Source organism: Canis lupus, chromosome 6, assembly GCF_048164855.1.
Source record: "Canis lupus baileyi chromosome 6, mCanLup2.hap1, whole genome shotgun sequence".
Lineage (NCBI taxonomy): Eukaryota > Metazoa > Chordata > Mammalia > Carnivora > Canidae > Canis > Canis lupus.
The window spans coordinates 8032565-8056573 of record NC_132843.1 but is presented as its reverse complement, the minus strand read 5'-3'; the positions used below and the strand labels follow the sequence as shown (position 1 = coordinate 8056573).

The window sequence follows — 24009 nt, the reverse complement described above, 5'->3', positions numbered from 1 at the left end:
AAGGAAGATCACCAAGCAAGAGCTCTGTAATTGCCCACATTTATAATGAATCTAGCATCTTCCCTTAGAGCGGGAACATTCAGCTCCTTGCTGACTTCTCTGAATGACCCTTTCATTCAAGGGACATGTCAAGCCATTTTAAAAGAAGCAATTCACGGTAGCATCAAGTCTCCCAAGGCGTTTGCTTTTCAGAGTATGATTCTAGCATTCCAATGCAGGTGCTCTGGAGTTATTTAAAGCATAGTTATCTTCACTTTCAAGTCCTACTCCTCTGCAGGTAAAAACTCTATCCATCTTGGTCTCGATTTTGAGCAAGGGCGGTTAATCAGGCTTGCAGCAGGACTTCCTTCTGCTCCTGTGTAATGGCTTTCCAATGAGGAAACATTAATTCAATCAAGAACCCCCTTTCCACTTACCTCCAGGAATTGCTCTGAGTAATAAGAGTGATTCATTGGTCTGCCTAGTAATTGTATCCACATCCTCTTGAAATCTATTTGCTGTATTTTTCAATTCATTCAGTTTCAATGTGATACCTGTTTAAGGGGGGAAAGTGTCCTCTTTAAGGGGAGCCTACTCAAAAGTTGTCTAGGCAATAGTTTCCCTCATCACTCTGACCATCCACAGAATCAATGGCTTTCTACAGAGACACCCCCCCCAATATTGAAATTTTTCCAACAAGTCTTAGCATCACTCATTATACATATTAAGAGTGTTTTCAGCTTGCTTGGTCTTTTTTTCCTCTTTTGCTTGTTGCACTTCTCCCTAATAGTTCTTCTTAAATTGCATGTCCAATTTAATTAGAGCTCAGTGAAGACTTGGGTTTAAATCCCGCAGTCTTAGTCACTAACTTCCTGTCCACATCTAAATCTTATCTATCTTTCTGGGTTGTAAAACATTGTTGTGCTTGAGAATCTTGCCTCAGGGCACCCCTACTCCCCCTCCCCACCCTCTCACCACAGGACAGGTGCTCAACTCAGCCTCCTTCAAGTCTGATCAAAGCTGTTGGATCAAAGCTTTTACTTTTAATATTTCTATTCATAATACATAGTCATGTCTTGATGCTGGACACATGGTTAAAAAAATGAATTGTGGATAAAATACCTGATGAACACGATGGTTCTGCCCACAATTTTAATTGCCAGAAAGTTGATTATTTGGTGGCCTCTGACATACCTTTTGCCGTGTAAGCTGAGACCACAGCCCATCAATACTGATGCTAGAGTTTGTGTTTAAATTGCTCTATGATCCAGCATTAGGGACTTTCTCTAGCGTGAGATGACGACATAAATTGTGTCACTCACAGAGAAACAAAAAAATATGCATACATCCGTGCCCTTGACTCAGACAGCTACGGGTGGATCCAGTACTGGGCATGGAAGTGGTCTGAAAGGGCCTTTGTTTACAGCCCACTTTCTAGTCCTATAGAAAAGGACTTGATATTTTTGATCTATTAGAATATATTAAGGTGAAAAGTATTTGTTCTAAAACTCATATGTTTTTCTCATACAACTGATTCCTGCTGCCATTTTGTGTTGTGCTTACTGGACCGGCAGCCCTTATATATGCCAAATCACTGCTTACTGAACCCTTCAGGAAAAACTAACCGCATAGGTATTTTTGTTATGAAATTGATAAATCCATTGTGATTGAAGTCAATAATGATTTAATGAGAAGCTACCATGAAGTTAACATTATATTAGCCCTGTTTGGCAAAACTGGCAAAAGGAATATATCACACATAATACAACTGTTCAAGAAACTGTGAAACAGTGCAAGATGAATAGAGGAGAACATGAAACCAAAGAGAACTTGACACACACTGTGCAATGGTGACAGCCCACGAGCTGAAGCCATGCATGGGGGATTTAGATACAGAGAAGGCTTAATGAGTCTATGGGAGACTAGAGGTACCCACACATTAAGAGATAGCACTAACACAAAAATTTAAAAATTTAAATTATATGATGTTTCTATGATAGGAAATTGGAATGTCACTGTGACAAAGGATTGTTCACTTTCAAATTGCTCCAGGAAAGGAAAATGTTCCAGCAGTATGCTCAAGATTCATACTCACTCTGCTCATAGATCCAGTCCAAGCTAGAAACTTACCTTGATGCTTTCTGCTCAGGCTGTTGCCTTCTTTTAGAAATCTGGAACTGCGCTGAAGAGCCACTTTCCCATTAGAAACAAGGGATTCTGAGAACTGGGAAACAGGACAACTTAAACAAGGCAATGGGGGTGGAGGAGGGGCAGGTGGCCTCTCACTGGAGATGGGGACAGCAGCTCTATCAGAATAGCCTCTGGTCTAGTTCCCAACATGGGAGTTCACTAGATAATGGGTAGGGATGATTTAAATTGTCTTAATTCATGGCTGAGGAGAAAGAACACATTTTTAAATATATGAAGACAAAAACCAGACATTAAATGAAGATTTCTCCAGAGATAAGAAAGGAAGTCTCAAGTAGATATCAGGGAGCATTATCCTTTTGCTATAAGAAATTGTGAGATTTTCCTCCTTTCCACATCACCAGTCCCTAGTCTTCGTAAAGAAGTATTTATGACCTTAAAGGGTGCCTAGGTGGCTTAGTCAGTTAAGTAGCTGGCTTAGACTCCGGTTATAAGTCAGGCCCTCTCTCTTCCTCTGCCCCTCGCCCCCTGCTCATGTGTGCTCTCTAAATAAATAAACAAATAAATAAATAAATAAATAAAATCATTAAAAAAGAAAAAGAAAAAGTAGTATTTATGACCTTAGGTAATGAAACCCTATATCACATAATGCCAGAGACCAATATCGCAGCAGACAAGAATGTGGACAAGCATGAATTTAAGCCACAGAATCTCTGCTCAGCACCTTCTAGAACTATCTCCCACAGCGCCTAGGAAAGGAAGGCAGCCCCCAGGGCATCTCTCACCAGGCTCGCTGTAGTCACAGTCTTGAGAGCATCTTCTGCCACTTTCTCTGACTCTTCAATCAGGCTCCGGATGTTGGAATGGACGTGGGTTGCGCTGGTGGCATTCAGGGACACATGTCTAACGCTGCCAAGGCCACTAGGTAATCAGCATATTTGTGAATATTAGCAGAAGCCAAATGGGACTTGCCCCTTATTCCTGAAAGCTCCCTAGTTTCTACCCTTGGGAAAGTATTAACAGGGAATAACTACGTAGGGATTCTTCTGACTCCAAATGTAATCCTTGTAAGCAGTAGCTATAGTGTCACCGTAACACTCAGAAGTGCTGCTTAATTAACACCCGAAGAAGGGACTCTTGACATTTTCCATGGTTTTAAGGGTCCACCAGTTTCCGCCAGCTGCCCACAACATTCTTTCACTTCTGTTCCACCCCCCTGCATAGTCTGGGGGGCTGCCCTGCGGGTTTGCATTGGCTGCAATCTCTCCTGCTGCGTACTTGCTAATTTTCGAAAAGCTTCCCTAAGCATATGTAAGGATGTCGAATCCTGTTCCCCAAAAGGCACAGGCCAAGTTGATGACATTCACCAGAGGTCTTGGAGGAGGATTAGATAATATTTCAATCATCTGAACTTCACTCTTACAAGTGGGCGAATCACTTATGAACCTGCCAACTGGTAATGGTGCAATTTCATCCAGTTCATTCTATCTTGAAAATGAAATCTGACAATTGACACATCTTTGCCTGCTGAGTAACTCACTTCATTTTCTTCCTAAGGCTATCGAGTGGAGTGATTCCCAAACCAGACACCAGCAGTTACTACTTGATTGGCAAGATTGGGTGACTTATAAATAAAAGATAATATTATTTAATTTTGTGTATCATACCAAATTGCTCTTACTATTTGTGCTAGGTAATATGGGTTCTGTGCTGGCTATGTATGTAAGGCAGATTTTTTTTTCTCTTTTGGGAAATAATGAGGGCTGATGAAAAGAGAGAGGCTGAGATTCTATTTTCTATTACAGATTCTTATGGTGCGTGTAGGCGGTAATACTCAATGCGGCACATGATTTATACATTCTATCATATCATTTTTAATTGCTTTCATTGTGTGAGCTAATCTTTTATGGCAGCATTACTCAATCTTTTCCCTCCCACAAAACACACCCAACACACAGCAGCATACAGCATATTCCCAGTGTGCCCAGACTTTTTCTACCTCGACCTGAAACAAATTTTAAAGAAATAAACTTACCAATTAACTTACAATATCCTGTACATCTCCGATAAGGCTGAAACACTAGTTCCTTCATTAGCTGTACATTAGATAACATGGGGATCTTTAAAAATATGACAAAGCCCAAGTCACATCTAGGCCAATTAAGTCACAGCCTTTGAGAGGAAGGCGGGCAAGGGGACAGATGTCTCCATATTTTTGAGGTTCCCCAGGCTATTCCAAAGTGCAGACAAATTTGAGAACCACTGTACTCATGTCATGCTTCTCGTTTAGAGGCACTTTGTAACAAGCTGAGCGCATACTTAACAAATGCTAAAAACATATATTAAAATAACTGTAAGATAACAATAAACCTTCAGGAAGTCAAAAATAAAGGGGATTAGCGTCTTCCAGTGTGGGCAACCAAACCTCCCTCCACGTATAAAGCCGGCCAAATCACACACTCCAGAAGGACGGGATCTGTAAAGAAATTGATGGCTTCGTTCTGTCCAACCTAACAAAACCCTGAGGGCTTAGCAAGGCCTTACGGGCTTGATATCACAGCTAGTATTTGTTTTACTCGTCTCTGGTTCAGCACGCATTTTTCTTTCACATGCAGAAGGAAAACTAGCGTTACCGGACATGGGAGGAAATCCTCTTTGCCACGCGAAGAAAATAGGAGTCTTCATTCATAGACAAAGGAAGAGGGACTCAACACCGTGACCAGAAGAGCCCTTCTTACGCTCTTTGCTCAATGGACCACCTGCCCTGGGGTTTCCTGCAAGGTGTGCTCTCACCTGACCAGGGCACCTGCTAGTCTCTGGAGCTCAGCTGCGTGGTCCTCTGCTCTGTAGACAAGGTCAAGCACTCTCCTTTTGGACATCTGCATGACCAGATCATCTACATGGTGCCTGATTTTGGCAGTCCACAGAAGTAGCTCATCCCGGTGGCGCTCTAACTGCTACATAGAGAAGTTCGTAATGTGAGTATATATGCATCTGTGTAACAGTGTATACACATGTGCATGTGTGTGAGGCGTGTGAAGATTCTCTGAGCTGTAACTTACTGCCAGGGCATCTCGTGCCACCTCTGAATGAGTAGTGACAGCATCTAGCAATCTTCTCCCTCTGGCAATTAGCATCGAGGTCAAGTTTTGTTCTTCTTGAACACGTAGCTTCTTATCCTGCGGCAAAAATCATCTTTGAGGAGGCTTCAGAAAGCGAGCCAGCTTCTGAATGTTAGTGCCTGACACTACGTCCTGCAGTTAGTACGTGGGGCTCAGTTTTTTAAAAGAAGCCAACAGATATTAGTGACATAGGAGAACGCGGCTCCCTGCTCTCACTGAGAAGGAAGGAGACCATCCTCAGGAAGACTCACATTGAACTCTTGCAGGTTGGCCTGGGCAAGGTGCACCAGGCGGTTGCTCTCCTGGGTCTTCACCTCTGCCTCCCTCACGAGGTCTCCGGCTGCCTGCAGCTCACTGTTGTGTTTTGAAAGGAGGCTGCTTGCTGCTGCTTTTAATACCTCCAACTCTCTCTGTGGCTCTTGGCAATTCTTCTGAATTTGTAACAATAAATCTTCAGCAGCCCTATTAAATAGAGACGGGTTATGTCGTAAGTAAATGAACAACGCTCATTTCATGAACTGATAGTGAAAGAATCTACATTTCCATACCTTGTGTCTTCTTGCAACCATAAGTGGTACATCATCACCTCTTAGACAAGGATGTAAGTTTTTGTAAGTTTTCTTTTTTTTTTTTTTTTTTAAGACAGAGAGAGAAGGTGCAGGGGAGGGGCAGAGGGGGAGAGAGAAGCAGACTCCCCATTGAGCAGGGAGCCGGACATGGGCCTCAATCTCAGGACCGTGCCAGGATCATGACCTGAGCTGAAGGCAGATGCTTAACCACCTGAGCCACTCAGGTGCCCCAGGAAGTAATTTTTCTAAGACAGCAGCAGGCATGGCATATTTACACTTTATCCTCAACAACCTATCTTTATTCACAAACTTAACATATTTTAGTAAAGGAATTAAAAGAAATTATCTCTGTGCATCTGGATGCAGAAAACTGGGGCTACAGTCTGTGACTGATGAAAACTATCATCCTGCTTTCTAGGACAGCAAGAAATTGAAAAGAGGCTATTCAGTGATTCGCTTCATTTGTATGAAGTTACCAATGTATTTATAGGACATAAAGTTTTTTCCACAGTCAGTTAAAAAATGGATTTTATAAAAACTGAAAATCCAAATGCCAGAAAGATCTAATTTGTACCACTGGAAAGAGCAAGCTGTATGAAATTGAAAGATAGCATATTTGCAAAAGAATAGGAAAACCTATCAAATTGCTTGTTTAAATTAATTTTGAATTTAAAGTTACACATGATAATAAAATTTTCACACTATAAACCTTTGTACGGGTTGAACATATCCAATTAACTTCCTGCTTTGTCAGGAGAACTTTGAAAAACTTCATGGGAAATTCCTTGTAAGTTGCTCTCAGCTTTCATAGATATCAGATTGCTGGCCTAGGACACAATAGAAAACATCTTCCAAAGGTATACTTAACTCTGACATGGTTAGAACATCACCAGGAATTATTTGAACATTCTTATGATCCTTCATGATAATAAGATGTCACAGTACGATACAGGCAACAAGAGCTAAAAGTACACAGGAAAGTAAACCCAATATATTTCTAATGTCTGACCATGGATCACTTCATCCCGTTAAACAGAGTATCTAAGAAATTTTAAAACAGAGGTCAATTTTTTATCTATGAAGTGACTTTGCCACCTAAACTGTGATCATTGATATAGTCATCAATGACTTGATAAAGATTAAAAACAAAAAACCTCAGCAGCACTCTTCATTTCTTCCTGCAAAATTTGTTCAATGAATCCAACTATACCAGTGTTTCTCAAACTACATTCCTCCACTGCACTAAAATCCCATGAGCTGGAGGCAGGGTCTGCAAGAAAGAGCACTGAGGTGAAGTTAGGTGCTCTCTAAGTTCCTCTAGGAGATGCACCACGCACACCAGCATACTAAAAGTTTTGAGAAGACTTGCAGTGAAGACCTTGAATCCCCTGAGTAGACACTGTCATTCCCAAACTTATATAGCCACAGGATACATCTCTTTCTTTCTTTTTTTTTTTTTTTTTAAGATTTTATTCATTTAAGAAAGAGAGAAAATGAGCAAGAGTACACACAAGTGGGGAGCAGGGGCAGAGGGAGAGGGAGAACCAGACTCCCCACTGAGTAGGGAGCCTGATGCGGGGCTTGATCCCATGACTCTAAGATCATTGGCCTGAGCCGAAGGTGGATGTTTAGCTGACAGCCACCCAGGTGCCCCAGGACACATTTCTTTAATGAAGTGTCTTTGGAGAGCTCTGGGGACACCAGCATGGAAAACAGCTGGGAAGCACAGCTACGAATGATGATGTATAGTGAGTGTGCGGTAAAGGGTACGGTGTACAGCAGGGAAACAGCAGGCCGGAGTCAGCTCTCCTTTGCCAGCCCTTGGGGAATGTCTGCAAGCATTCCCACTGTTCCCTAACTCATGGGTGGTTCACTGCCTCGACCATTTGTGCAAGCAATGTGTTTTTTGCTGAACGCCTGCTTTCCTTCAGAGAGTCTGGAATTTGGTACGTGCTAGGTAGAGGGTGATATGGGACCAGGTCCCAAATAAAAACCTTGGATGCTGAACTTCTAATAGGCTTCCCTGGGAAGAAACACCCCACATGTGGTGCTGTGTTTACAATGTTGGGGGCAGGGTGTGCTGTGACCCCCTCATGAGGGGGAGAGAGCTTAGGGAGGGCTGTGTGGATTCCTCCAAGCTCCACTATGTCTTCTTCCCTCTGTATCCAGCTCGCATCCTTAATACATCACCTCAGAAATCTTGGCCATGAGTCCTGAGGGCCCTAGGGAAACTCATTATGGCAGTGGTATTGGGGACACCAATACAAGCATGATAAATAACTGGAAGGTGTGGTAAGTATTCTCATTTATAAAAATGCCATACTTCAGGATGCATGACCATTTTCTAAGAGTTATAATAAAAAAAGGTGATGCATAATTCCTAAAATAATCCATGAAATTTGAAATGGCATAAATACACAGGGATTATCTATGGAAAATAGGAAAGAGGAGGCCAGAGAACTCATTTTAAACTTAGTTTTTAAAAATATAAGTAAAATCATGACTAAAGATGGCTTTTAAGTTAAAGAGAGAGAGAGCAGCAATCTCGTGGATAACTTTATTCCAGATAGAAACAGAAGAGCTTCAACAACAGAGAAAGGGTGGGGTGGAGAGCTAGCAGGTGAGGCAGGCCGGGGGGCGCTAAGGGAATTAAGTGTGAGAGGGGCCACCTGCCTTCTCTTCTTCCACACAAATGCTACTTAGAAAATGAACTCTTCCCAATGGATACGAGCTCCAAGTGGGCAAGAAGACTGTTCTCCTTTGTGTCCCCAACTCTTAGCACAATGCTTACCACCTGGGGACTCAATACATTTGATAAATGACCGAATCAATGAGTGAACTGACGTGGAAGGGTGATGGTGGGAGAGGACATCCCCACAAGTGATTCCCAACAATCTCCAGGGGATCTTCATCTTTAATAAGCTCCTCCATCGACTCTGATGTACAACCGAGGGAAGGAACAATGAGAGGACACACCATGCATGGGGGCAGGAAGCAGTGGGACCAGCCAGGGAGCCTGGACAAGCTGGAAATGGGTGGAACTGGAATCAAATACATGATATTTATATGTAATCCTGGAGGCAGCAGGGAGCTAAGGATGGTTGGGAAGCAGAACTTAGTAGCGCTGAGCCTGGAGTAACTGCCTCAACAATGATGGGTCCTGGTAAGACCTGCCTGGAGGTGTGATCCCTTTTCCCAATAGTGCCTACTGCTACCATGCATTTAGGTGAAGGGAGGATGCACAGGAGAAGTCAGGGTCATGGGAACACGATTATAACCTAGCATAGGTCTCTGACCTGGTCATTCATACTCCACCCACCCATCTTTTCTGTACTGGGTCTCAAGTGGTTCTTCCTTCTGTGTTGGGTTGAAAAAAAATCACAGGGTTTAGAGTGACACTCAGATTTAGGTGCATGGTCCGGTTTCATATTATCCTGAAGATTTAACATTGGGCAGGGTACTTACAGTCTCTGCTTCTGTTTCCCCAACCTCACAAAGTGGTTGAGAGGATTATGTGACAACATGAGAGAAGTGAAGCCTGCCCTCCCTGGCTCAGATCAAGTGTTCCAAGAGGGCAGCCCTCTTCCTCATTTCCAGGGACCTCACCTCCTCTGACCTCCCCTTGTGGCGTTTCATGATTAGTTCTGGGCCCTAACCAATATTCTAGTGATTATTCTACTAGTTCTCTCTCCAAATGCCCTCTGACATTTGTTTTTCACCTAACAAATCAACAACAATGTCAAAACCCATATTTGATGATGAAGAAAGATGTAAGCACTGTGTTGCCAGTGAAAGGATAATGGGATTGTTTTAAATTTTTAGAAAATAATTTGGAAATGCAAGTCAGGAGTCTCCAAAGGGCAGAGTCTTTGGCTACATGATTTTGCTTCTTAATATCTACCCTAATAAGATGATAGTGTAAAAATAGAGGAAAAGATTTTTGTCTAAGATGTTCATCACAACATTATTTAAAACACCAAAATGTACTAACATAGGCTAAAGATCACACTACAGAGAATGAGCTTTGATGGCACAGTGTGTAACTGTTTAAGCCCTCCTGAAGATACTTACCACAACCCAGAAGAAAGATGGCTTGAGCTACTTTACATTAAGTAATAACTGTGAAAATGCTAAGAAAAAAAAGCCTGAAAGGAAATACAAGCTCCTTGTGAGTAGGTCTAACAATTCTTTGATCTGTCACTCCTTGTGGTCGTTTTTGGCAAGAGTTTGAGCAACTGAGCTAAATCATTCTGGCATAATGTCAATGTGTCTTAGAGCTTACGGCACAGGTAATAGCCACTAAACTGTATTTTCTTCCCTGAGAATTTACTGCATTATACTTGATCTTCAATAAATATAGCATCATGAGGTTCTTTTGTTCGTGCTAGGTAGAAATGTTCTAGGGTCACCGAGAAAAACCAAACCCATGGCACAAAAATAAATATCAGCACGGACTGTATTTTATTCTGCTGAGAGTGGCTGGAACCCATAGTTTCATTTCTCTGACAATTGAGCCCCTCTCTCACAACATTCTGCCCCCAGTGAGTGCGCGCCTTCCTCCCTCTCCTCCCACAAGTCTTCCCCTCCCTCCAATCAGCATGCAAGCTCCTACCTCTAATTGATTGTGTCATGAATGGTATTTAGAAACTTACTTGAGTTCCAGCACGGCATTTTGGTGCAACTGAGTGAACTGCCTCTTCTGTATGATTTCCAGCAAAGATGTAATATTCTTTTGCATATTCTGAAGAGTAGAACTGGGTTGCTGGAAGTCTTCATCCAAGGTCTGATTTAGAGTTGCTGCTTTTTCAATAATCTCTATGGGGAAAAAAAAAAAAAGTCATCCATCATTTAACAGGTTTCTCAAAAGTGGACAGCACTAAAATGGGAAGACTTAGAATCTCCTTCAACGAGGCCAGCTTTGTTCACCTAAACTGGGTTGAACCCTCAGGTCAGCCGAGGCCAACCCATATATTCCAATGTACTTTGGTTGTCCCTTATCAAAATACTCATGGACTTGAGATTACTGGTTTATATAATGCTGGTCTGGCCCAGTATCCATAAACTCGTAAGGGCTGTGGCTGCCATGTTTACCTCAGCATTTCCTGCACCTGGCACAAACATTTGCACATAGAAGCACTCCGTAAATATTTAGCACACAAATGACCCAGCAATACTTGATACTATTCTTTTTAATAAATTATTTGTTCCAATAATTTCATTACCTTTTGCCCTATAAATTCTGATTCCTATTGGATTTTGTGGTTTTTATATCCTTAAACTATAACCCAACAAGAAAAGCAAGGATGTGTTTCTGGTAGCCAGAAAACTGAAAATGGTACTTTAAAAGCCAGATCAGTTGACACATCCCAGTTGAATAGGACTAAATTAGTCTAATATTGTGGATATACTTTGGGACCACACTGAAGCCCCAAATCCCATCAGCTCCTATTCTGGACAAAGGGGTTGGCGTTCAGAGTTTAGCACAGCTACTCCACAGCATTGCTGCCTTGACATCCATTTTGTTTGGCCAAGCAGTTTGCAGTGACCTTAAACTGACAGTAGTTCCTCATATAAGCTTGTGCTCTAGACAGCCCCGGCAGGGTCACAAGCAAATCTCAGTTCTTGTTATGATTTCCCCAACAGCACTTGTGACCAACAGTCTCCCCTGCCTCCCAGGGCCGTCTACTATGGGCCTCTCCAGTAAGACCTCCATGGGGCTTACCAAAACCCCCCTGCTTTGGTTTGGATTGACCAATCTAGATTTAGCCTGGAACCCCAAAGGACTCCACCAAAGAACCTCAATAAAGGCATGTCCTATTTTCTCTCTCATTGCCTGTACTCCGCCTTGCCCTCCCCTGTGTGGCCCCTCAAGGCACGGCAGGTACTTTCTCCTACACCTGTGAGTCATAACCTTCTGTATTTCATTTTCTCCTGTGGTCCTTTATGGGAGTTTGGCTCACCATCCAGTGCCCTGTGCTCCACTTAATAAGTGTTAATGTGACAAATTCATGACAGGTGGGGAGGCCCCATATCTACTTGACCCTTAGGAATTAAGTATAGGTATTATGAAGAAAACAAAAAAAAGAAAGCATCCATATTTTTAAAAAGACAATACTATGGAATATTCCAGGCCTTTGCCTCTGGGAAATCTGTTGCAAGTCACACACATCTATTCATACATTTAATAAAGTGAATGGGGCTTTTCCTACCAAATAATCACGGACTAGACCCTGACCTCAAACTAGACACTGAGCACACACTACCTTGGATATTCATCTGCAGCTTCTCAGTAAATGTCATGAGGTCTTGACTCTTTTTGAGGATTCTTTCAGTCATCCTGGTTACATTTTGGCTCCTTGTTAACACACTGGTGAGCTGACAGAGAGTAAAAGTCCCAGGTTAGATTGACTTGGAATAATATGCAAGCTTTGCTGTTCTAGTTGTCTCTCTTAAGCAACAAAGTATGTCCCGGAGTGTGGAGTAAAGCTGTACACTGCATCATGTAAGCCAAGGTTAATATTTCAGGGTAGAAACGGACCAAGGGGTTAATGAAACAATTTACTACTCACTCAGTGTGAGAAAAGATGATATATATTTTAAAAGAGTCTAACTGGAACACCTGGGTGGCTCAGTGGTTGAGCATCTGCCTTTGGCTCAGGGTGTGATCCCGGCATCCTGGGATCAAGTCCTGCATCGGACTCCCCTGCCTGGAGCCTGCTTCTCCCTCTGCCTGTGTCTCTACCTCTCTCTGTGTGTCTCTCATGAATAAATAACTAAAATCTTTAAAAATAAATAAATAAAAGAGCCTAACTGGCAATCAAACCACAAACTCCCAGCGTGTCTCTTGTGAAGACCTTATATTTACTCTAGGACCCAAATGGACTATAGAAAGTAAAATCTTGCTTATTTGTATTGACCATGACAATTTAGTTGACGAGTTAGGGACACAGAGTCAGGCACACTGAGTTTTCTCCTGATTCCACCGGGCTGGAGACCTAGTAGTGCCCTAGCCTCTTTGATAACAGAGTACTATCAACCGTTACCTCATGTGGCTTCATGAGGATAAAATGCCATGATGTCTCTAAGGCCAGCAGCCCGAGGGCAGAGACTTAGCTGCTCTCTGCTGTTATTTTTATTAGGAATATTATAATTTGTAAAAGGAAAGGTTGTTTGTAATTTTCAGGAGTGTAAAGTAACTAGTCCATTTCTAAAAGTGTTTTCTAGTCAAAATCCAAAGAGAATCTTCTTTAATGGATAGAGAGAATTATTTTAATCAGCTTATCATTTCCTACCAAATGTTTGCTCACTGAGGTACTTAAAGCCACATTTAAACCCTTAAACTCTTCCCAAATCATCCTTAATTCTAAATTAAGAGGAGCCAACCTAAGACTTTGGGGTGCATGATTGTGTGTATGTGTATATGTGTATTGAAAGACAGAGATTAGATACATGTATGCCTAGTATAGATACACTCTCATATGCACATCTCTATATATATGCCTATGTGTGGGTGTGCAAACACACACACATGAAATTCAAAAGGGAAAATTACAAATTTGACAATAGGCCTTCCTCACCATCTGCAAATGAGGAGATTCTTTTTGGGGCAGCTAAAAAGCATTCATCTGGCCTGGGCTGAACAGAATAAATAATTCTCTGCTGACATCAAAACAGGCTCACTTGACATTCAAACTGCACAAACCAGTAGCATGTGGCCTCAGGCCTGAGCGTTACTCAGAGACCATACACCCTCCTGTCCCTCAGTTCACAGGAGGAAGTGAGAGGCTGGTGGCAAAGGGATTGCCAATTCTTCCCTTGGCAGAAATGACAGTAGAAATGAAGTCAGGAGTCTCTTCCCACTAAAGCACAGAAAGTGGCAGGGTTAAAACCAATTTGATGACAAAGTACTTGGAGCACTGCTCCTGGGAGGAAGAGGCTGCCCTGATTTAATAGAACCTTCCAGATGGCCCCAATGCAATTGCTTTCAAGGGCTGGGTGGGAAGCAGGTCCTCTATGTGAAAAATTTACCTCCCTTAGCAGATTGTCTGTTTGTTCTGCAACATCTTCAAGCTGATCTCTTGCCAGTTCCTTCTGTGGATTTTCTTTTAATAAAGCTTCCTAAAAAGAACAAATTAAACAAATTGCAGTTTTTCAAAATAAATTTGCTGGTTCTTGACTAAGAATCACTTTTGTTGTTGTTATTCACAGAAGGAAATTCTTCTTTCCCTGAAATTGCATTAGGAAGTCAAATGAATCACATTTACTTAAGTTTTGATTATAGTAACATGTTTCCATACTGCCATTTTTTTACATTACATTTCCAATATAGATATGAACTGTAAGTCCGATGTGTTATTCAGAATCTGATATCGCTGGGGCCACTGGGTGGCTCAGTGGTTGAGCGTCTGCCTTTGGCTCAGGTCATGATCTCAGGGGCCTGGGATTGAGACCTGCATTGGGCTCCCAGCAGGGGGCCTGCTTCTCCCTCTGCCTATGTTACTGCCTCTCTGTGTCTCTCATGAATAAATAAATAAAATCTTAAAAAGAGAGAGAGAGAGAGAATCTGATATTGTTGCAGCCCTAAGGTAAGCCTGGCTTAATTTCAATATCAGAGTCACATAATTATGTTTTAACTATAATTGCTAACATCTTAAAAAAGGCTGACTAGGCTGAAATACAAAAGTATTATATAAAGAAAAGTCTTTATTATTCCTGACAATTAAGTGCTTAATTTATGCTAACACTCCTCTAATTTCATTACTTGTGTGATTTTATTTAAGCCTTATAACAAGCCTATGAAGGGGGCGTATTATTGCATAGGGTCAGGGGAGTTAAATAAGTTGCCCACGGTGGCTGTATAGGTGGAAACAATGGACAGTCTAAGGTTCACCTGTATACTTTACATAAACATAAAAAGTTGCTTAAAAATAATTAACAAAGGGAGGGCACCTGGGTGGCTCAGTCGGTTGGGCATCCAACTCTTGATTTTGGCTCAGGTCATGATCTCAGGGTTGTGAGATTAAGCCCCATGTTGGGCTCCATGCTGGGATTCTCTTTCTCCCTCTGCCCCCTCCCCTGCTCTCTTTCTCTCTCTAAAATAAATGTTTAAAAATTGATTAAGTTGTTTAAATAAGAGCAAGTCAGGTGATCCCTGGGTGGCTCAGTGGTTTAGCGCCGCCTTCAGCCCAGGGCATGATCCTGGAGTCCTGGGATCGAGTCCCACATCAGGCTCCCTGCAGGGAGCTTGCTTCTCCCTCTGCCTGTGTCTCTGCCTCTCTCTCTTTGCATCTCTCATGAATAAATAAATAAAATCTTAAAAAAAAAAAAAAGAGCAAGTCACTCAAAAACAGTCAAAATCTAAATCAAGTATTTATCTTGATAAATTTAAAATATAGTTATATTGCTAGGGTTCACACAGACAAAACAGTATTGATCAACTGTGTCTATAGTGAGTGGAAATTTAAATTTTTCTGAGAGTTTTTTGGAGAATTTTTTTGTCTTTCAAAAACATTTTTTCCATCTGAGGAAAAATAATATTAAAAAAAATTCCTAAGAGTTCCCTAACCTTTCTTTATGGCCATTATATCTATAGAGAAAAGACCACTATAAACAGGAACGGATCTAGATGGTTGAAGCAGCCAGATTCACACACACACACCTAAGGAAATGTTAAGTCTAAGAAAAGCTATTACCTAAAAAAGGCCATTAGGAGTGACTATCCTTTTTATTACATGACACAGTGAATTGATTACCTCAAATTCTAATGTAAAGGTTGTAAGCGAAATTGAGAATCTCATTTTTTTTTCAATTAGAAGTAAAAATGCTGCAGTAGAATGCTGTCTACTAAGCCAATTTCTTAACTTCCCACCACCCCCCCCCTTTTTTTTATCCAGGTCTTGTTTCACGAACATAAAACTATGATTTACCCCCAGAGATTTTTAGATAGACTTCTAGGGAAGAGAATCTTCTGTGCCTTATACATTCAGTGAAGAATACATTTACAGAGAAGAGCTGATCTTCAGCATATTCCAAAATTAAAGAAGATACCATCTGGGTTTTTTCCTGTATTTGTATAGGACGGCTGCTTTCAAGTACCCAAAGGTCTGTCATAAAGAGGAGCATGTGGACTCTCTTATCCCAAAAGGCAGAAGGATGGTTGGGGAGGAATTTATATGGAGACATCTGTGGAACAATTAGGGTGGTCCCCCAGGGCACCGGGTCAGCAGGTGGATGATGGAGTCCCCAGTCACACTGTAGGGAAGCCTGGACGCCAGGAATGCCAGGACACTGTCCCCACCGAGTCTCCACCTCTCAAGGACATAGGTTTCTACCAATGTCTGTATTCCCAGTACCTACCCGGAGGTGTTTCGTTGTGTTTTCCAGGTTCGACAAAATTCCATAGGGGACAGGGATAACGCCGGTGAGGTTCACAGAAAGGATGGTGTCACCAACATTACCTAAGTCATTCAGCAGCACGCCTACACACTCATCATCACAGGCTGGAAGAAGAAGAAAGTTGATGTTGGCGGGAGGTGGTCTGCACACTTTTCTCGGGGATTTGCACGAGCCAGTTTGCAAGAACAACCTCCAGGGCAGAGTGCATCACCAGGCTCCCCCATCGGGGCTCGGGCTCCCGGCACCCATGTGACGGGAGGTAAGCAGGAAGGACTGAGCCTCTGAGCAGATCAGCGACTGCCCGGGCGGCCTTGGCTCCGCGTCCTTGGCCGGGACCGCAGCCGCAGGGAATCCCACGGGCACGTCCTAGCAGAGCCCGGCTGCGTTTCCTCAGCTTGTGGACGCGCCTACTCGATCCCACTGCTGCCGTAACAGGCACACAATAGAGAGAAAAAAATCTTTAACCACTTAGGAGGAGGAGAATACGCACAAACACAATCGCTTTCCAGGAGAATGTGCCTCGGCTCACACTGCTCACACCGGAGCCCCGTGGCACCCGGCCTGCACACGCACTGCCCGGACCCGCGGTCACAGTCCCCATGAAAGGAGCCACTCGGGCTGCAGTCACACCTCTGGCAAGTGCCACCCAGCGCTCGAGGGTTCCCATGGTAGCCTGAGGAGCACCTAGGAAGGGGGAGACACACAGGTGAGGACGGTAGCATCGACACCAGTCAGAGATGCACACCAGCTCCGCTCCGAGGTCAGTGATCCTTCCTGCCCAGTGAAATACAAGGAACGCAGGCCCACTGGCCTCATTCAACCTTCTATGTCAACACTGGCTTGGAACAGAAACAAGGTCCCACACCAGTCACGCAAGTCCAAAATGATAAGGTCTCCTCTCCCAGGTGACACTAGGAGATACGTCCTGTGTATAAACGGGGCAGCCGTGCCTAGCGACCTCCACGTGGCGACCCCAGCATACCTTTCACAGTACTGTCCTTCGTAACCCAGGACACAGGCGTCACAGCGGAAATCGGCATCACCTTCCAAGACACAAGTGGGACTAAAGCTAGAAGAAAAAAAAAATAGTCTTCTGAATTCTCAGATCTACAACTTCAAGTCTTCCTTATGCAACTTACTCCTCTTTGGATGCATGATGCTGCTCTGAAAGTTAAGGGATTACACCTCACTTAAAAGTGAGACAACTTTTTAGGGCTTAAAATCCAGCAGGGGCAGGGGGGCCTGGGTGGCTCAGTCAGTTTAGCATCTGCCTTCGGCTCAGGCCATGATCCCAGGGTTCTGCTCATTGGGGAGCCTGCTTCTCCCTCTCTCTCGGTCACTCTGCCTACTTGTGTGTGCGCTCTCTCTGCCAAATAAATACATAAAATCTTTAAAACAACAAACAACAACAAAAATCTAGCAGGGGCAAAAATAAGGAAAGCAAACATGTGATCGACATGATATCTATCTCTCATATCCAGAGGAAACTCACTGGACACCCGTCCAGTGAGAATCCTGTGCCCACGGAGGAGAAAAATCAACAGATTGCAACTAATCTGTACACAATCTCACACATGCCAGCTAACTAGTCACCAAACAAGAAAGCTTTCCAGGTGAAGGGTCTTGTTTTGAGATTGGAGCACATTGTCCCCTGGCTCACAAGATGGAAAGGGACTAAGCAAGCAGGAAAGCCATGGCTGGACCCTTGCTAGTGACTGGCTGGAATGGAGGCAAGGAGGAAAAGCAGGGGAAGGCCTGCACACAGAGGGGCTGTGATCTGAAACTAAATGAAACTAAAGGTAGGGAGCCATGTGATGTGCCATGCAAAGTGACAAAGCCACTCAAAATTGAATAATCCTCGCAGATCCCCTCACTCAGGGATTTCAGCTCTTGGCTCATTCCTCTCACCACCTCTGCCTCCACATTTTAGATTACCAGTGCTCCTTGCACCATCTAGAGGCTCGGCTGGGTACCTGCAAACTGCTGGGAAAAACCGCGGGTGTAGCCTGGTGTTTTGACCTGCCAACGTTTCCAGGAGTGACACACAGGGTTTTCTATCAGCCCCATTTCAGTTCGGACCTTTCTTCCTCTTTAAAGACTAAATGGACAGGCCTAGTGGAAGCACAAGACATGTAGCAAGTAAAGTGTGTCTGCTATGGTCACTCAGATGCAGAACTCACATAGATAAAGGTTTCTCACCCTTGCAGTCTCTTCCTAATGCGTAAAATTTATTAGTGTGCACTTTGGAGGTAGTTAGAACCTTTTCTGATTGAAGAAGTAAAATATTCAAACCATACACAAATGTGCAAAATAGAAGGTAAAATATCCTTTGAAACATTTCTCTGGGCTCATATAGCCACGGAGTTCTGGATATGGATACACATGGAGTTACAAATTTTCTCCAAAATAGCATATCATATATTCAGTTACATGACTTATTTGGCCATTTCCCCAGTTCTGCACATCCAGGTATACCTTATACCTTCTTCTTCTTTTTTTTTTTTTTTTTTTGGTATACCTTCTTCTTGTCTCAGAGTTTGTACAATATTTCACTGTAGGTGTGCACCAGATATACATCCATCAATTCCCTGTAAGTAGGTGTATCAGTCTCCCCTGCAATTGCTGGTGAGTATAAGTAAAGCCAGAGTACATCCATCTTTACATACAAATGCAAGTATTTTCTTTTTTTAAAAAAAGATTTTATTCATTCATTCATTCATTCATTCATGAAAGACACAGAGAGAGAAAGGCGGAGATGCAGGCAGAGAGAGATGCAGGCTCCAGGCAGGGAGCCCGATGTGGGACTCGATCCTGAGACCGCGGATCATGCCCTGAGCCAGGAGCAGGTGCTCAACCGCTGAGCCACCCAGGCATCCCAGTATTTTCATAACATAGATGACAGGAGTGGAATTGAAGAGTCAAAATGTATGATACATATATGATACATATTTAACACAAGAAGTTAAACAGTAGTAATTATAAATTTTAGGATGCTTGCTAGTTTAGAAGGGAAGTTAATAGCACCTCTCATTTGGCACTCACCATCAAGCATCACTTACTTGGAGACAAGAAGAGAAGATTCAAGCAATGATTAGAAAGAAGATTTCATTTTAGTGTACCAAAAGTGGGGACTCTATACATGTTCAGTGCCCTGTCAAATATTCTCAGCGATAATAAAATGTTATTTATGAATTACAAGTTCACTTAAATCAGAGAGGACTCCTAGATATTCCAATTTCCACATACAATCTCTGGTTCCTTTGTGTGTTCAGATAATTCTATCTGAGCATCAGAGTTCAAGACAGAGCCCAGCCCTGATGTCATCGCTGGATACAGAGGCTGGAGGCTGCTAATATTCTCTGAAAGTCCTTTCCTTACTTGGATCGAACACCCCAATACCTACACAGATACTTTGCTTTTGAAAAGATTCTCTTTGAATGCTGGGATAATGAACACTTTCTCTTAAACTTAGCCCTTCTCAACAAACGGGGAATATTCGTTAAAACAGGGCACCCCGAGAGCCTGGAAAACGAGGCCGAGAATGTAAGCAGTCCCGGCTTCATTGGCATAGAGGTGCTGGCACACCTGTGCAGGCTCACCTGGCAGGATGGCTGCGAGGACAGGCACACGGAGAGCAGTCGCTGGCTGAGCCGGTCACCTTCCCATAGTACCCAGAGGCACACACATCACAGTGCTCACCGGTGGTGCTATGGCTGCAGTTCTAAAGGCCCATGTTTCAGAAGGAGAGGAAAATAATGGGAAATTGTTAGAAATCACCCCTACATGGTAATACCTCAACAGGCCACTGTTCATGGCAGGTAGTACTTTTTATTTTTAATTAAAAAAAAAAGTAAAAATAAATAAAGAGAGGAAAGCATTTTTTCTTCATATTTTAAAAATCCTGGAAACACTACCAGCTCTGACCTTCATTCATTATAACAAATATAGCCTTGAAACTATTAATACATTCTTATGGAAAATATACACAGGGCTAAAATATATATTTTATATATGTAAACACATACACACACACACACACACACACACACACACACACACTGGGCTCCTAAAAGCATCAACTTTCAGTTCCTTAAAACAGGGATCTGTTTTATCTGTTTTTTTATAGTAACAAAAAAACGATTTGAAGCACATTGGTTTTGCACATAGTTGGGGTTCACTGATTGCATGGGAGGTGTTGAAAGAACAGAAGGGAACAGAGAGGATTTAGGAAACAGGGAAGAAATTGCCAGGTTTTCGAGATTCTTACAATTAAGCAAATCATTTCTAGTTACATTTGATGGCATCATTTCAATGACAGGACCTATAATCACGCCACTAAAAAAGTTTTTGAAGCTAAAAGAGCAAGTAATGACACCCATTTCCAAGGTGATATCTGCTTTGGCCCAATTGGATCACCACCCATGAAATCCCTGGGCACTGGATTCTGTGCCAGATGTAGGGACAGAAAAACAGCTAATACTGGCAAACTGAAGCAGACTCTATCCTTGGCAGCAAGAGAGGCTATAGAAAGATATCTTCTTATATGTTTAAAACACTATTTGTAAGTTCCTTTTGTTAAGAATATATTCAAAATAGTATTTACTGTCTAAAAATTAAGTTAAAAACAGTATTTACTGTTTTAAAATTGTATTCCTATTTCACCTGATGGAAGATTTTACTAGGATCCACATGGCCCCTATATTGCTATCTCCTTAGAAGATTTGCAACCTCTTAAAAAATGTTAAATACTTGTTTTAATGATATAATATAAATCTGATGAAGAATAAATATTAGATCATGAGCAAGGATTGAGCAGATTTTCTGGTTTTCATTGCTAACACCAACTCCAACATTAAAAACAACCCAATTCACAACAGATTGTGGACTTCCTGGTTTTCAGCATCCTAGAGAGCTGAAGGTAACCGCTCCGAGTGCCAGGGAAATGAGAACCTATTAATGTCAACTGACCTGCAGGATGAGTTACTTGCTGTGGGAAGAGCACAGAAAAGGCTTGTCAGTTTTTCAATTGTAAAAGCATTAAGGGGTAGGCATCTCCCGTGAGGGGGTTCCCAGGGATAGGAGCTCCCTGGGTATCTTGGTAGTCTTCAGTCTCCCTGCTCCTTTTCAGATCACATTTCTGACCAATTATTTTTATGATAATACCAAAGTCCCAGTGACATGAAGGTGGGGGGGGGGGGGAGAGTACCTTATATGCTAAATGGCAAAGTCAGATCCCAAATGGTCTTGATGTCCAATTATATAATAATCCATAGGTGCTTAAGGGATTTTGTCAAACAGAAGTGCATGGTTGCATTAAACCACAAAACAGACCTCACAAGATGAAGACTGGAGAGAAAATATAAGGTCCCAAGTTCAAAGAGCAAGGACTCAGGTGCTAAACATGTGGAAAGAACATAAGTGTCTTAGCATCAGGCATCCTGTGTGGCCCAGCAGTTTAGCACCACCTTCAGCCCAGGGCATGATCCTGGAGACCCGGGATCGAGTCCCACGTCGGCCTCCCTGCATGGAGCCTGCTTCTCCCTCTGCCTGGGTCTCTGCCTCCCTCTCTCTCTCTCTCTCTCTGTCTCTCATAAATAAACAAAATCTTTAAAAAAAAAAAAAAAAGCGTCTTAGTGTCTAGTCAGTCCATTAGAGGCAGCAGTGAGCAGGCTGGCAAAACCCATGGGCTGCATTCGTGGAACACCTAGAGTCAGAGAGAGATGCCCCTTTCACATCTGGAGCAAAGGCACTGGGCAGGATACTTTAACCGCAGGATGATGAATGGACTCAACCATTCCTAGTACCATCAGGTATATACTAAGGATATTTGACCAGGAGAGCTGAAGATTCAGGGCCTGTGGATATGTGTGAAAGAGGACTCTAACCAGTTTCACAAGTTACTTTTTAAGCTACTGCCATTTTTCATGCATAAACTTGACCTAACGGTCTGTCTCAATGGCTCCAAAATCATAAGTACACCAATAGGTAGATGATCCAGCGCACCAATTCCGGTGATAATCAGGGCTGCCCAAAGATGAGCTGAGCTGCTGTGGGAGTGAGCATCCCATTGCTGGAAGTGTGTAGACATTCATTAAATAACTGCTTGGTGTGAATGTTGTAGTCTGAACAAGCCATCTTGCAGTATACGTATCCATTTGTACTGCGAAAGTTAACAGATCCAGGTGAGAGCTCTTATGGGTTCCTGGTAACATCTGGTCAACCCCCCAGCAGGGAATGGTCCTAAAATTCTCTTTGGTGATGCTCGGGAGACTGCCACTGTCTTTCTGGGACTGGGTTATGCGAGCTGTGTTCTTTCTCGGGTACAAATCAACAGGGAAACTGCTGATCTTAGAACTTTGTTCTGGGGGATTGGGGCCAAGGAAGGGAGGGGAGGAGTTTAACATCCCAGGAGTACTTAATCTTGTTAAAATAGTTAGCCCACCTAGGAAAGATGCAACATGAAAGAACGCATCAACTTCTTTAAGTGTCCAGGTGACCTTTGTCTCTGTGACTTGCCAAGGAACCTTCCAGCTAATTGCATCTCGATTTAAGTTGCCTGAAATCAATTCTCCTTAAATTGTTAAATGAGAATTTCTCTATTAGGACTTTTTGCCTGGAGCACAAGCAGATTAAAGTGAATCCATTTTTTTTAATGGTGTTGTAGCTATCTACATCTTCATTAAGACCATTTTACCTGGTATGACCGGAACAATTCTTTAATTCCACATGTAAAATGGAGTCAGCAAAGGTTAACACATAGCTTTTTAATTGAGGAACACCACGCTGTGCTTCAGTTTCTAAAATCACCTGCATGCTGCCCTAGTTCAGCAGTGGGCCCCGTGGAAATAACCTTTACGTTCCACAGATGAAAAATGCTTCCAAATAGGAGAAGACAGATCTAGAGTAGCTGCAGGCCAGTTGGGAGCCTGCTATCTTAATTCCTCCATTCCTTGTGATGTGGCCACACCCTGGAGCTCAAAGGCTTCTGGGACGTCTTTCTTGGTGGGCAGCTAATTTCCCTTCCCTGGAGTTATTTTACCTGAGCTGAGAGAGTCTTGACATAATTTATACAAGTAACCAATGTTTCCAGGAGAGTTATTATTAAAAAATGATATTTCCAGAGTATAAAAAGAATAGCAGAGTCTTCTAGGTTATCAACAAGGCCTTATCAGCTTAATTAAAATCACAGACACAAGAGTTGGTCCTCAGTCAAAACCACAAGACTTCCATCTGGGCCATTTGTTCCTTTTCAGTGATCAGAATTCTTACGTTTCTGAGACCAATGTTGGTGGTTTAGGGTGTTAAAAAGAAAACTACAGACCAGAAATGGTATCACTTAAGCCAAGACACCAAACTGGGGCTAATACACAGCCTAACTGCAGTTTCAGCCTCCCCCAGAAACACATTTAACCAGTCAGTCAGGAATTTTCTGATCAGCGTCAATGAGGTAACCTGTCACATGGGCCCTGCTCCATCCCCGAATAAGACCACCTGCCCTCTCCTCTGAGGGAAAGTGACCTTTCCTGGAACAACCCTTAACTTTTGCTAATAACCTCCTTGCCCCACCCTCCTCCCTAAAGCATTTTTATTCTGTACAACTCCTTGGAGCTCCCATCTAACTTGATAGATGGAACACTGCCCAATTCGTGAATTACTCCATAAAGCCAGTTATATCCTCACATTTTGAATTTTGTTTTTTAATAAGGGAAAGGTGGCTGAGAAGCAAATGCATACTAAGACATCCAAGAGAGTAAGTAGTTTTTGAAAATGCAAGGAGAGAAATGAATTTGCCATAA

At 42.6% G+C, this 24009-nt stretch overlaps 1 protein-coding gene across 1 annotated transcript in view; it reads right to left on the bottom strand.

Moving 5' to 3' along the window:
- LAMA1 (laminin subunit alpha 1) overlaps window positions 1-24009 on the bottom strand; it is a 155101-nt gene that overhangs the window by 32138 nt on the left and 98954 nt on the right. The window contains exons 30-42 of the mRNA XM_072828761.1: window positions 19813-19934; window positions 17196-17282; window positions 16704-16897; window positions 16175-16317; window positions 13847-13936; window positions 12082-12193; window positions 10471-10633; window positions 5501-5711; window positions 5190-5306; window positions 4921-5084; window positions 2913-3048; window positions 2110-2203; window positions 417-533 (exon numbers count right to left, since the gene is read on the bottom strand). Coding sequence (XP_072684862.1) covers window positions 417-533; window positions 2110-2203; window positions 2913-3048; window positions 4921-5084; window positions 5190-5306; window positions 5501-5711; window positions 10471-10633; window positions 12082-12193; window positions 13847-13936; window positions 16175-16317; window positions 16704-16897; window positions 17196-17282; window positions 19813-19934 — 1750 coding nt within the window. The remainder of the gene's footprint in view (window positions 1-416; window positions 534-2109; window positions 2204-2912; window positions 3049-4920; window positions 5085-5189; window positions 5307-5500; window positions 5712-10470; window positions 10634-12081; window positions 12194-13846; window positions 13937-16174; window positions 16318-16703; window positions 16898-17195; window positions 17283-19812; window positions 19935-24009) is intronic.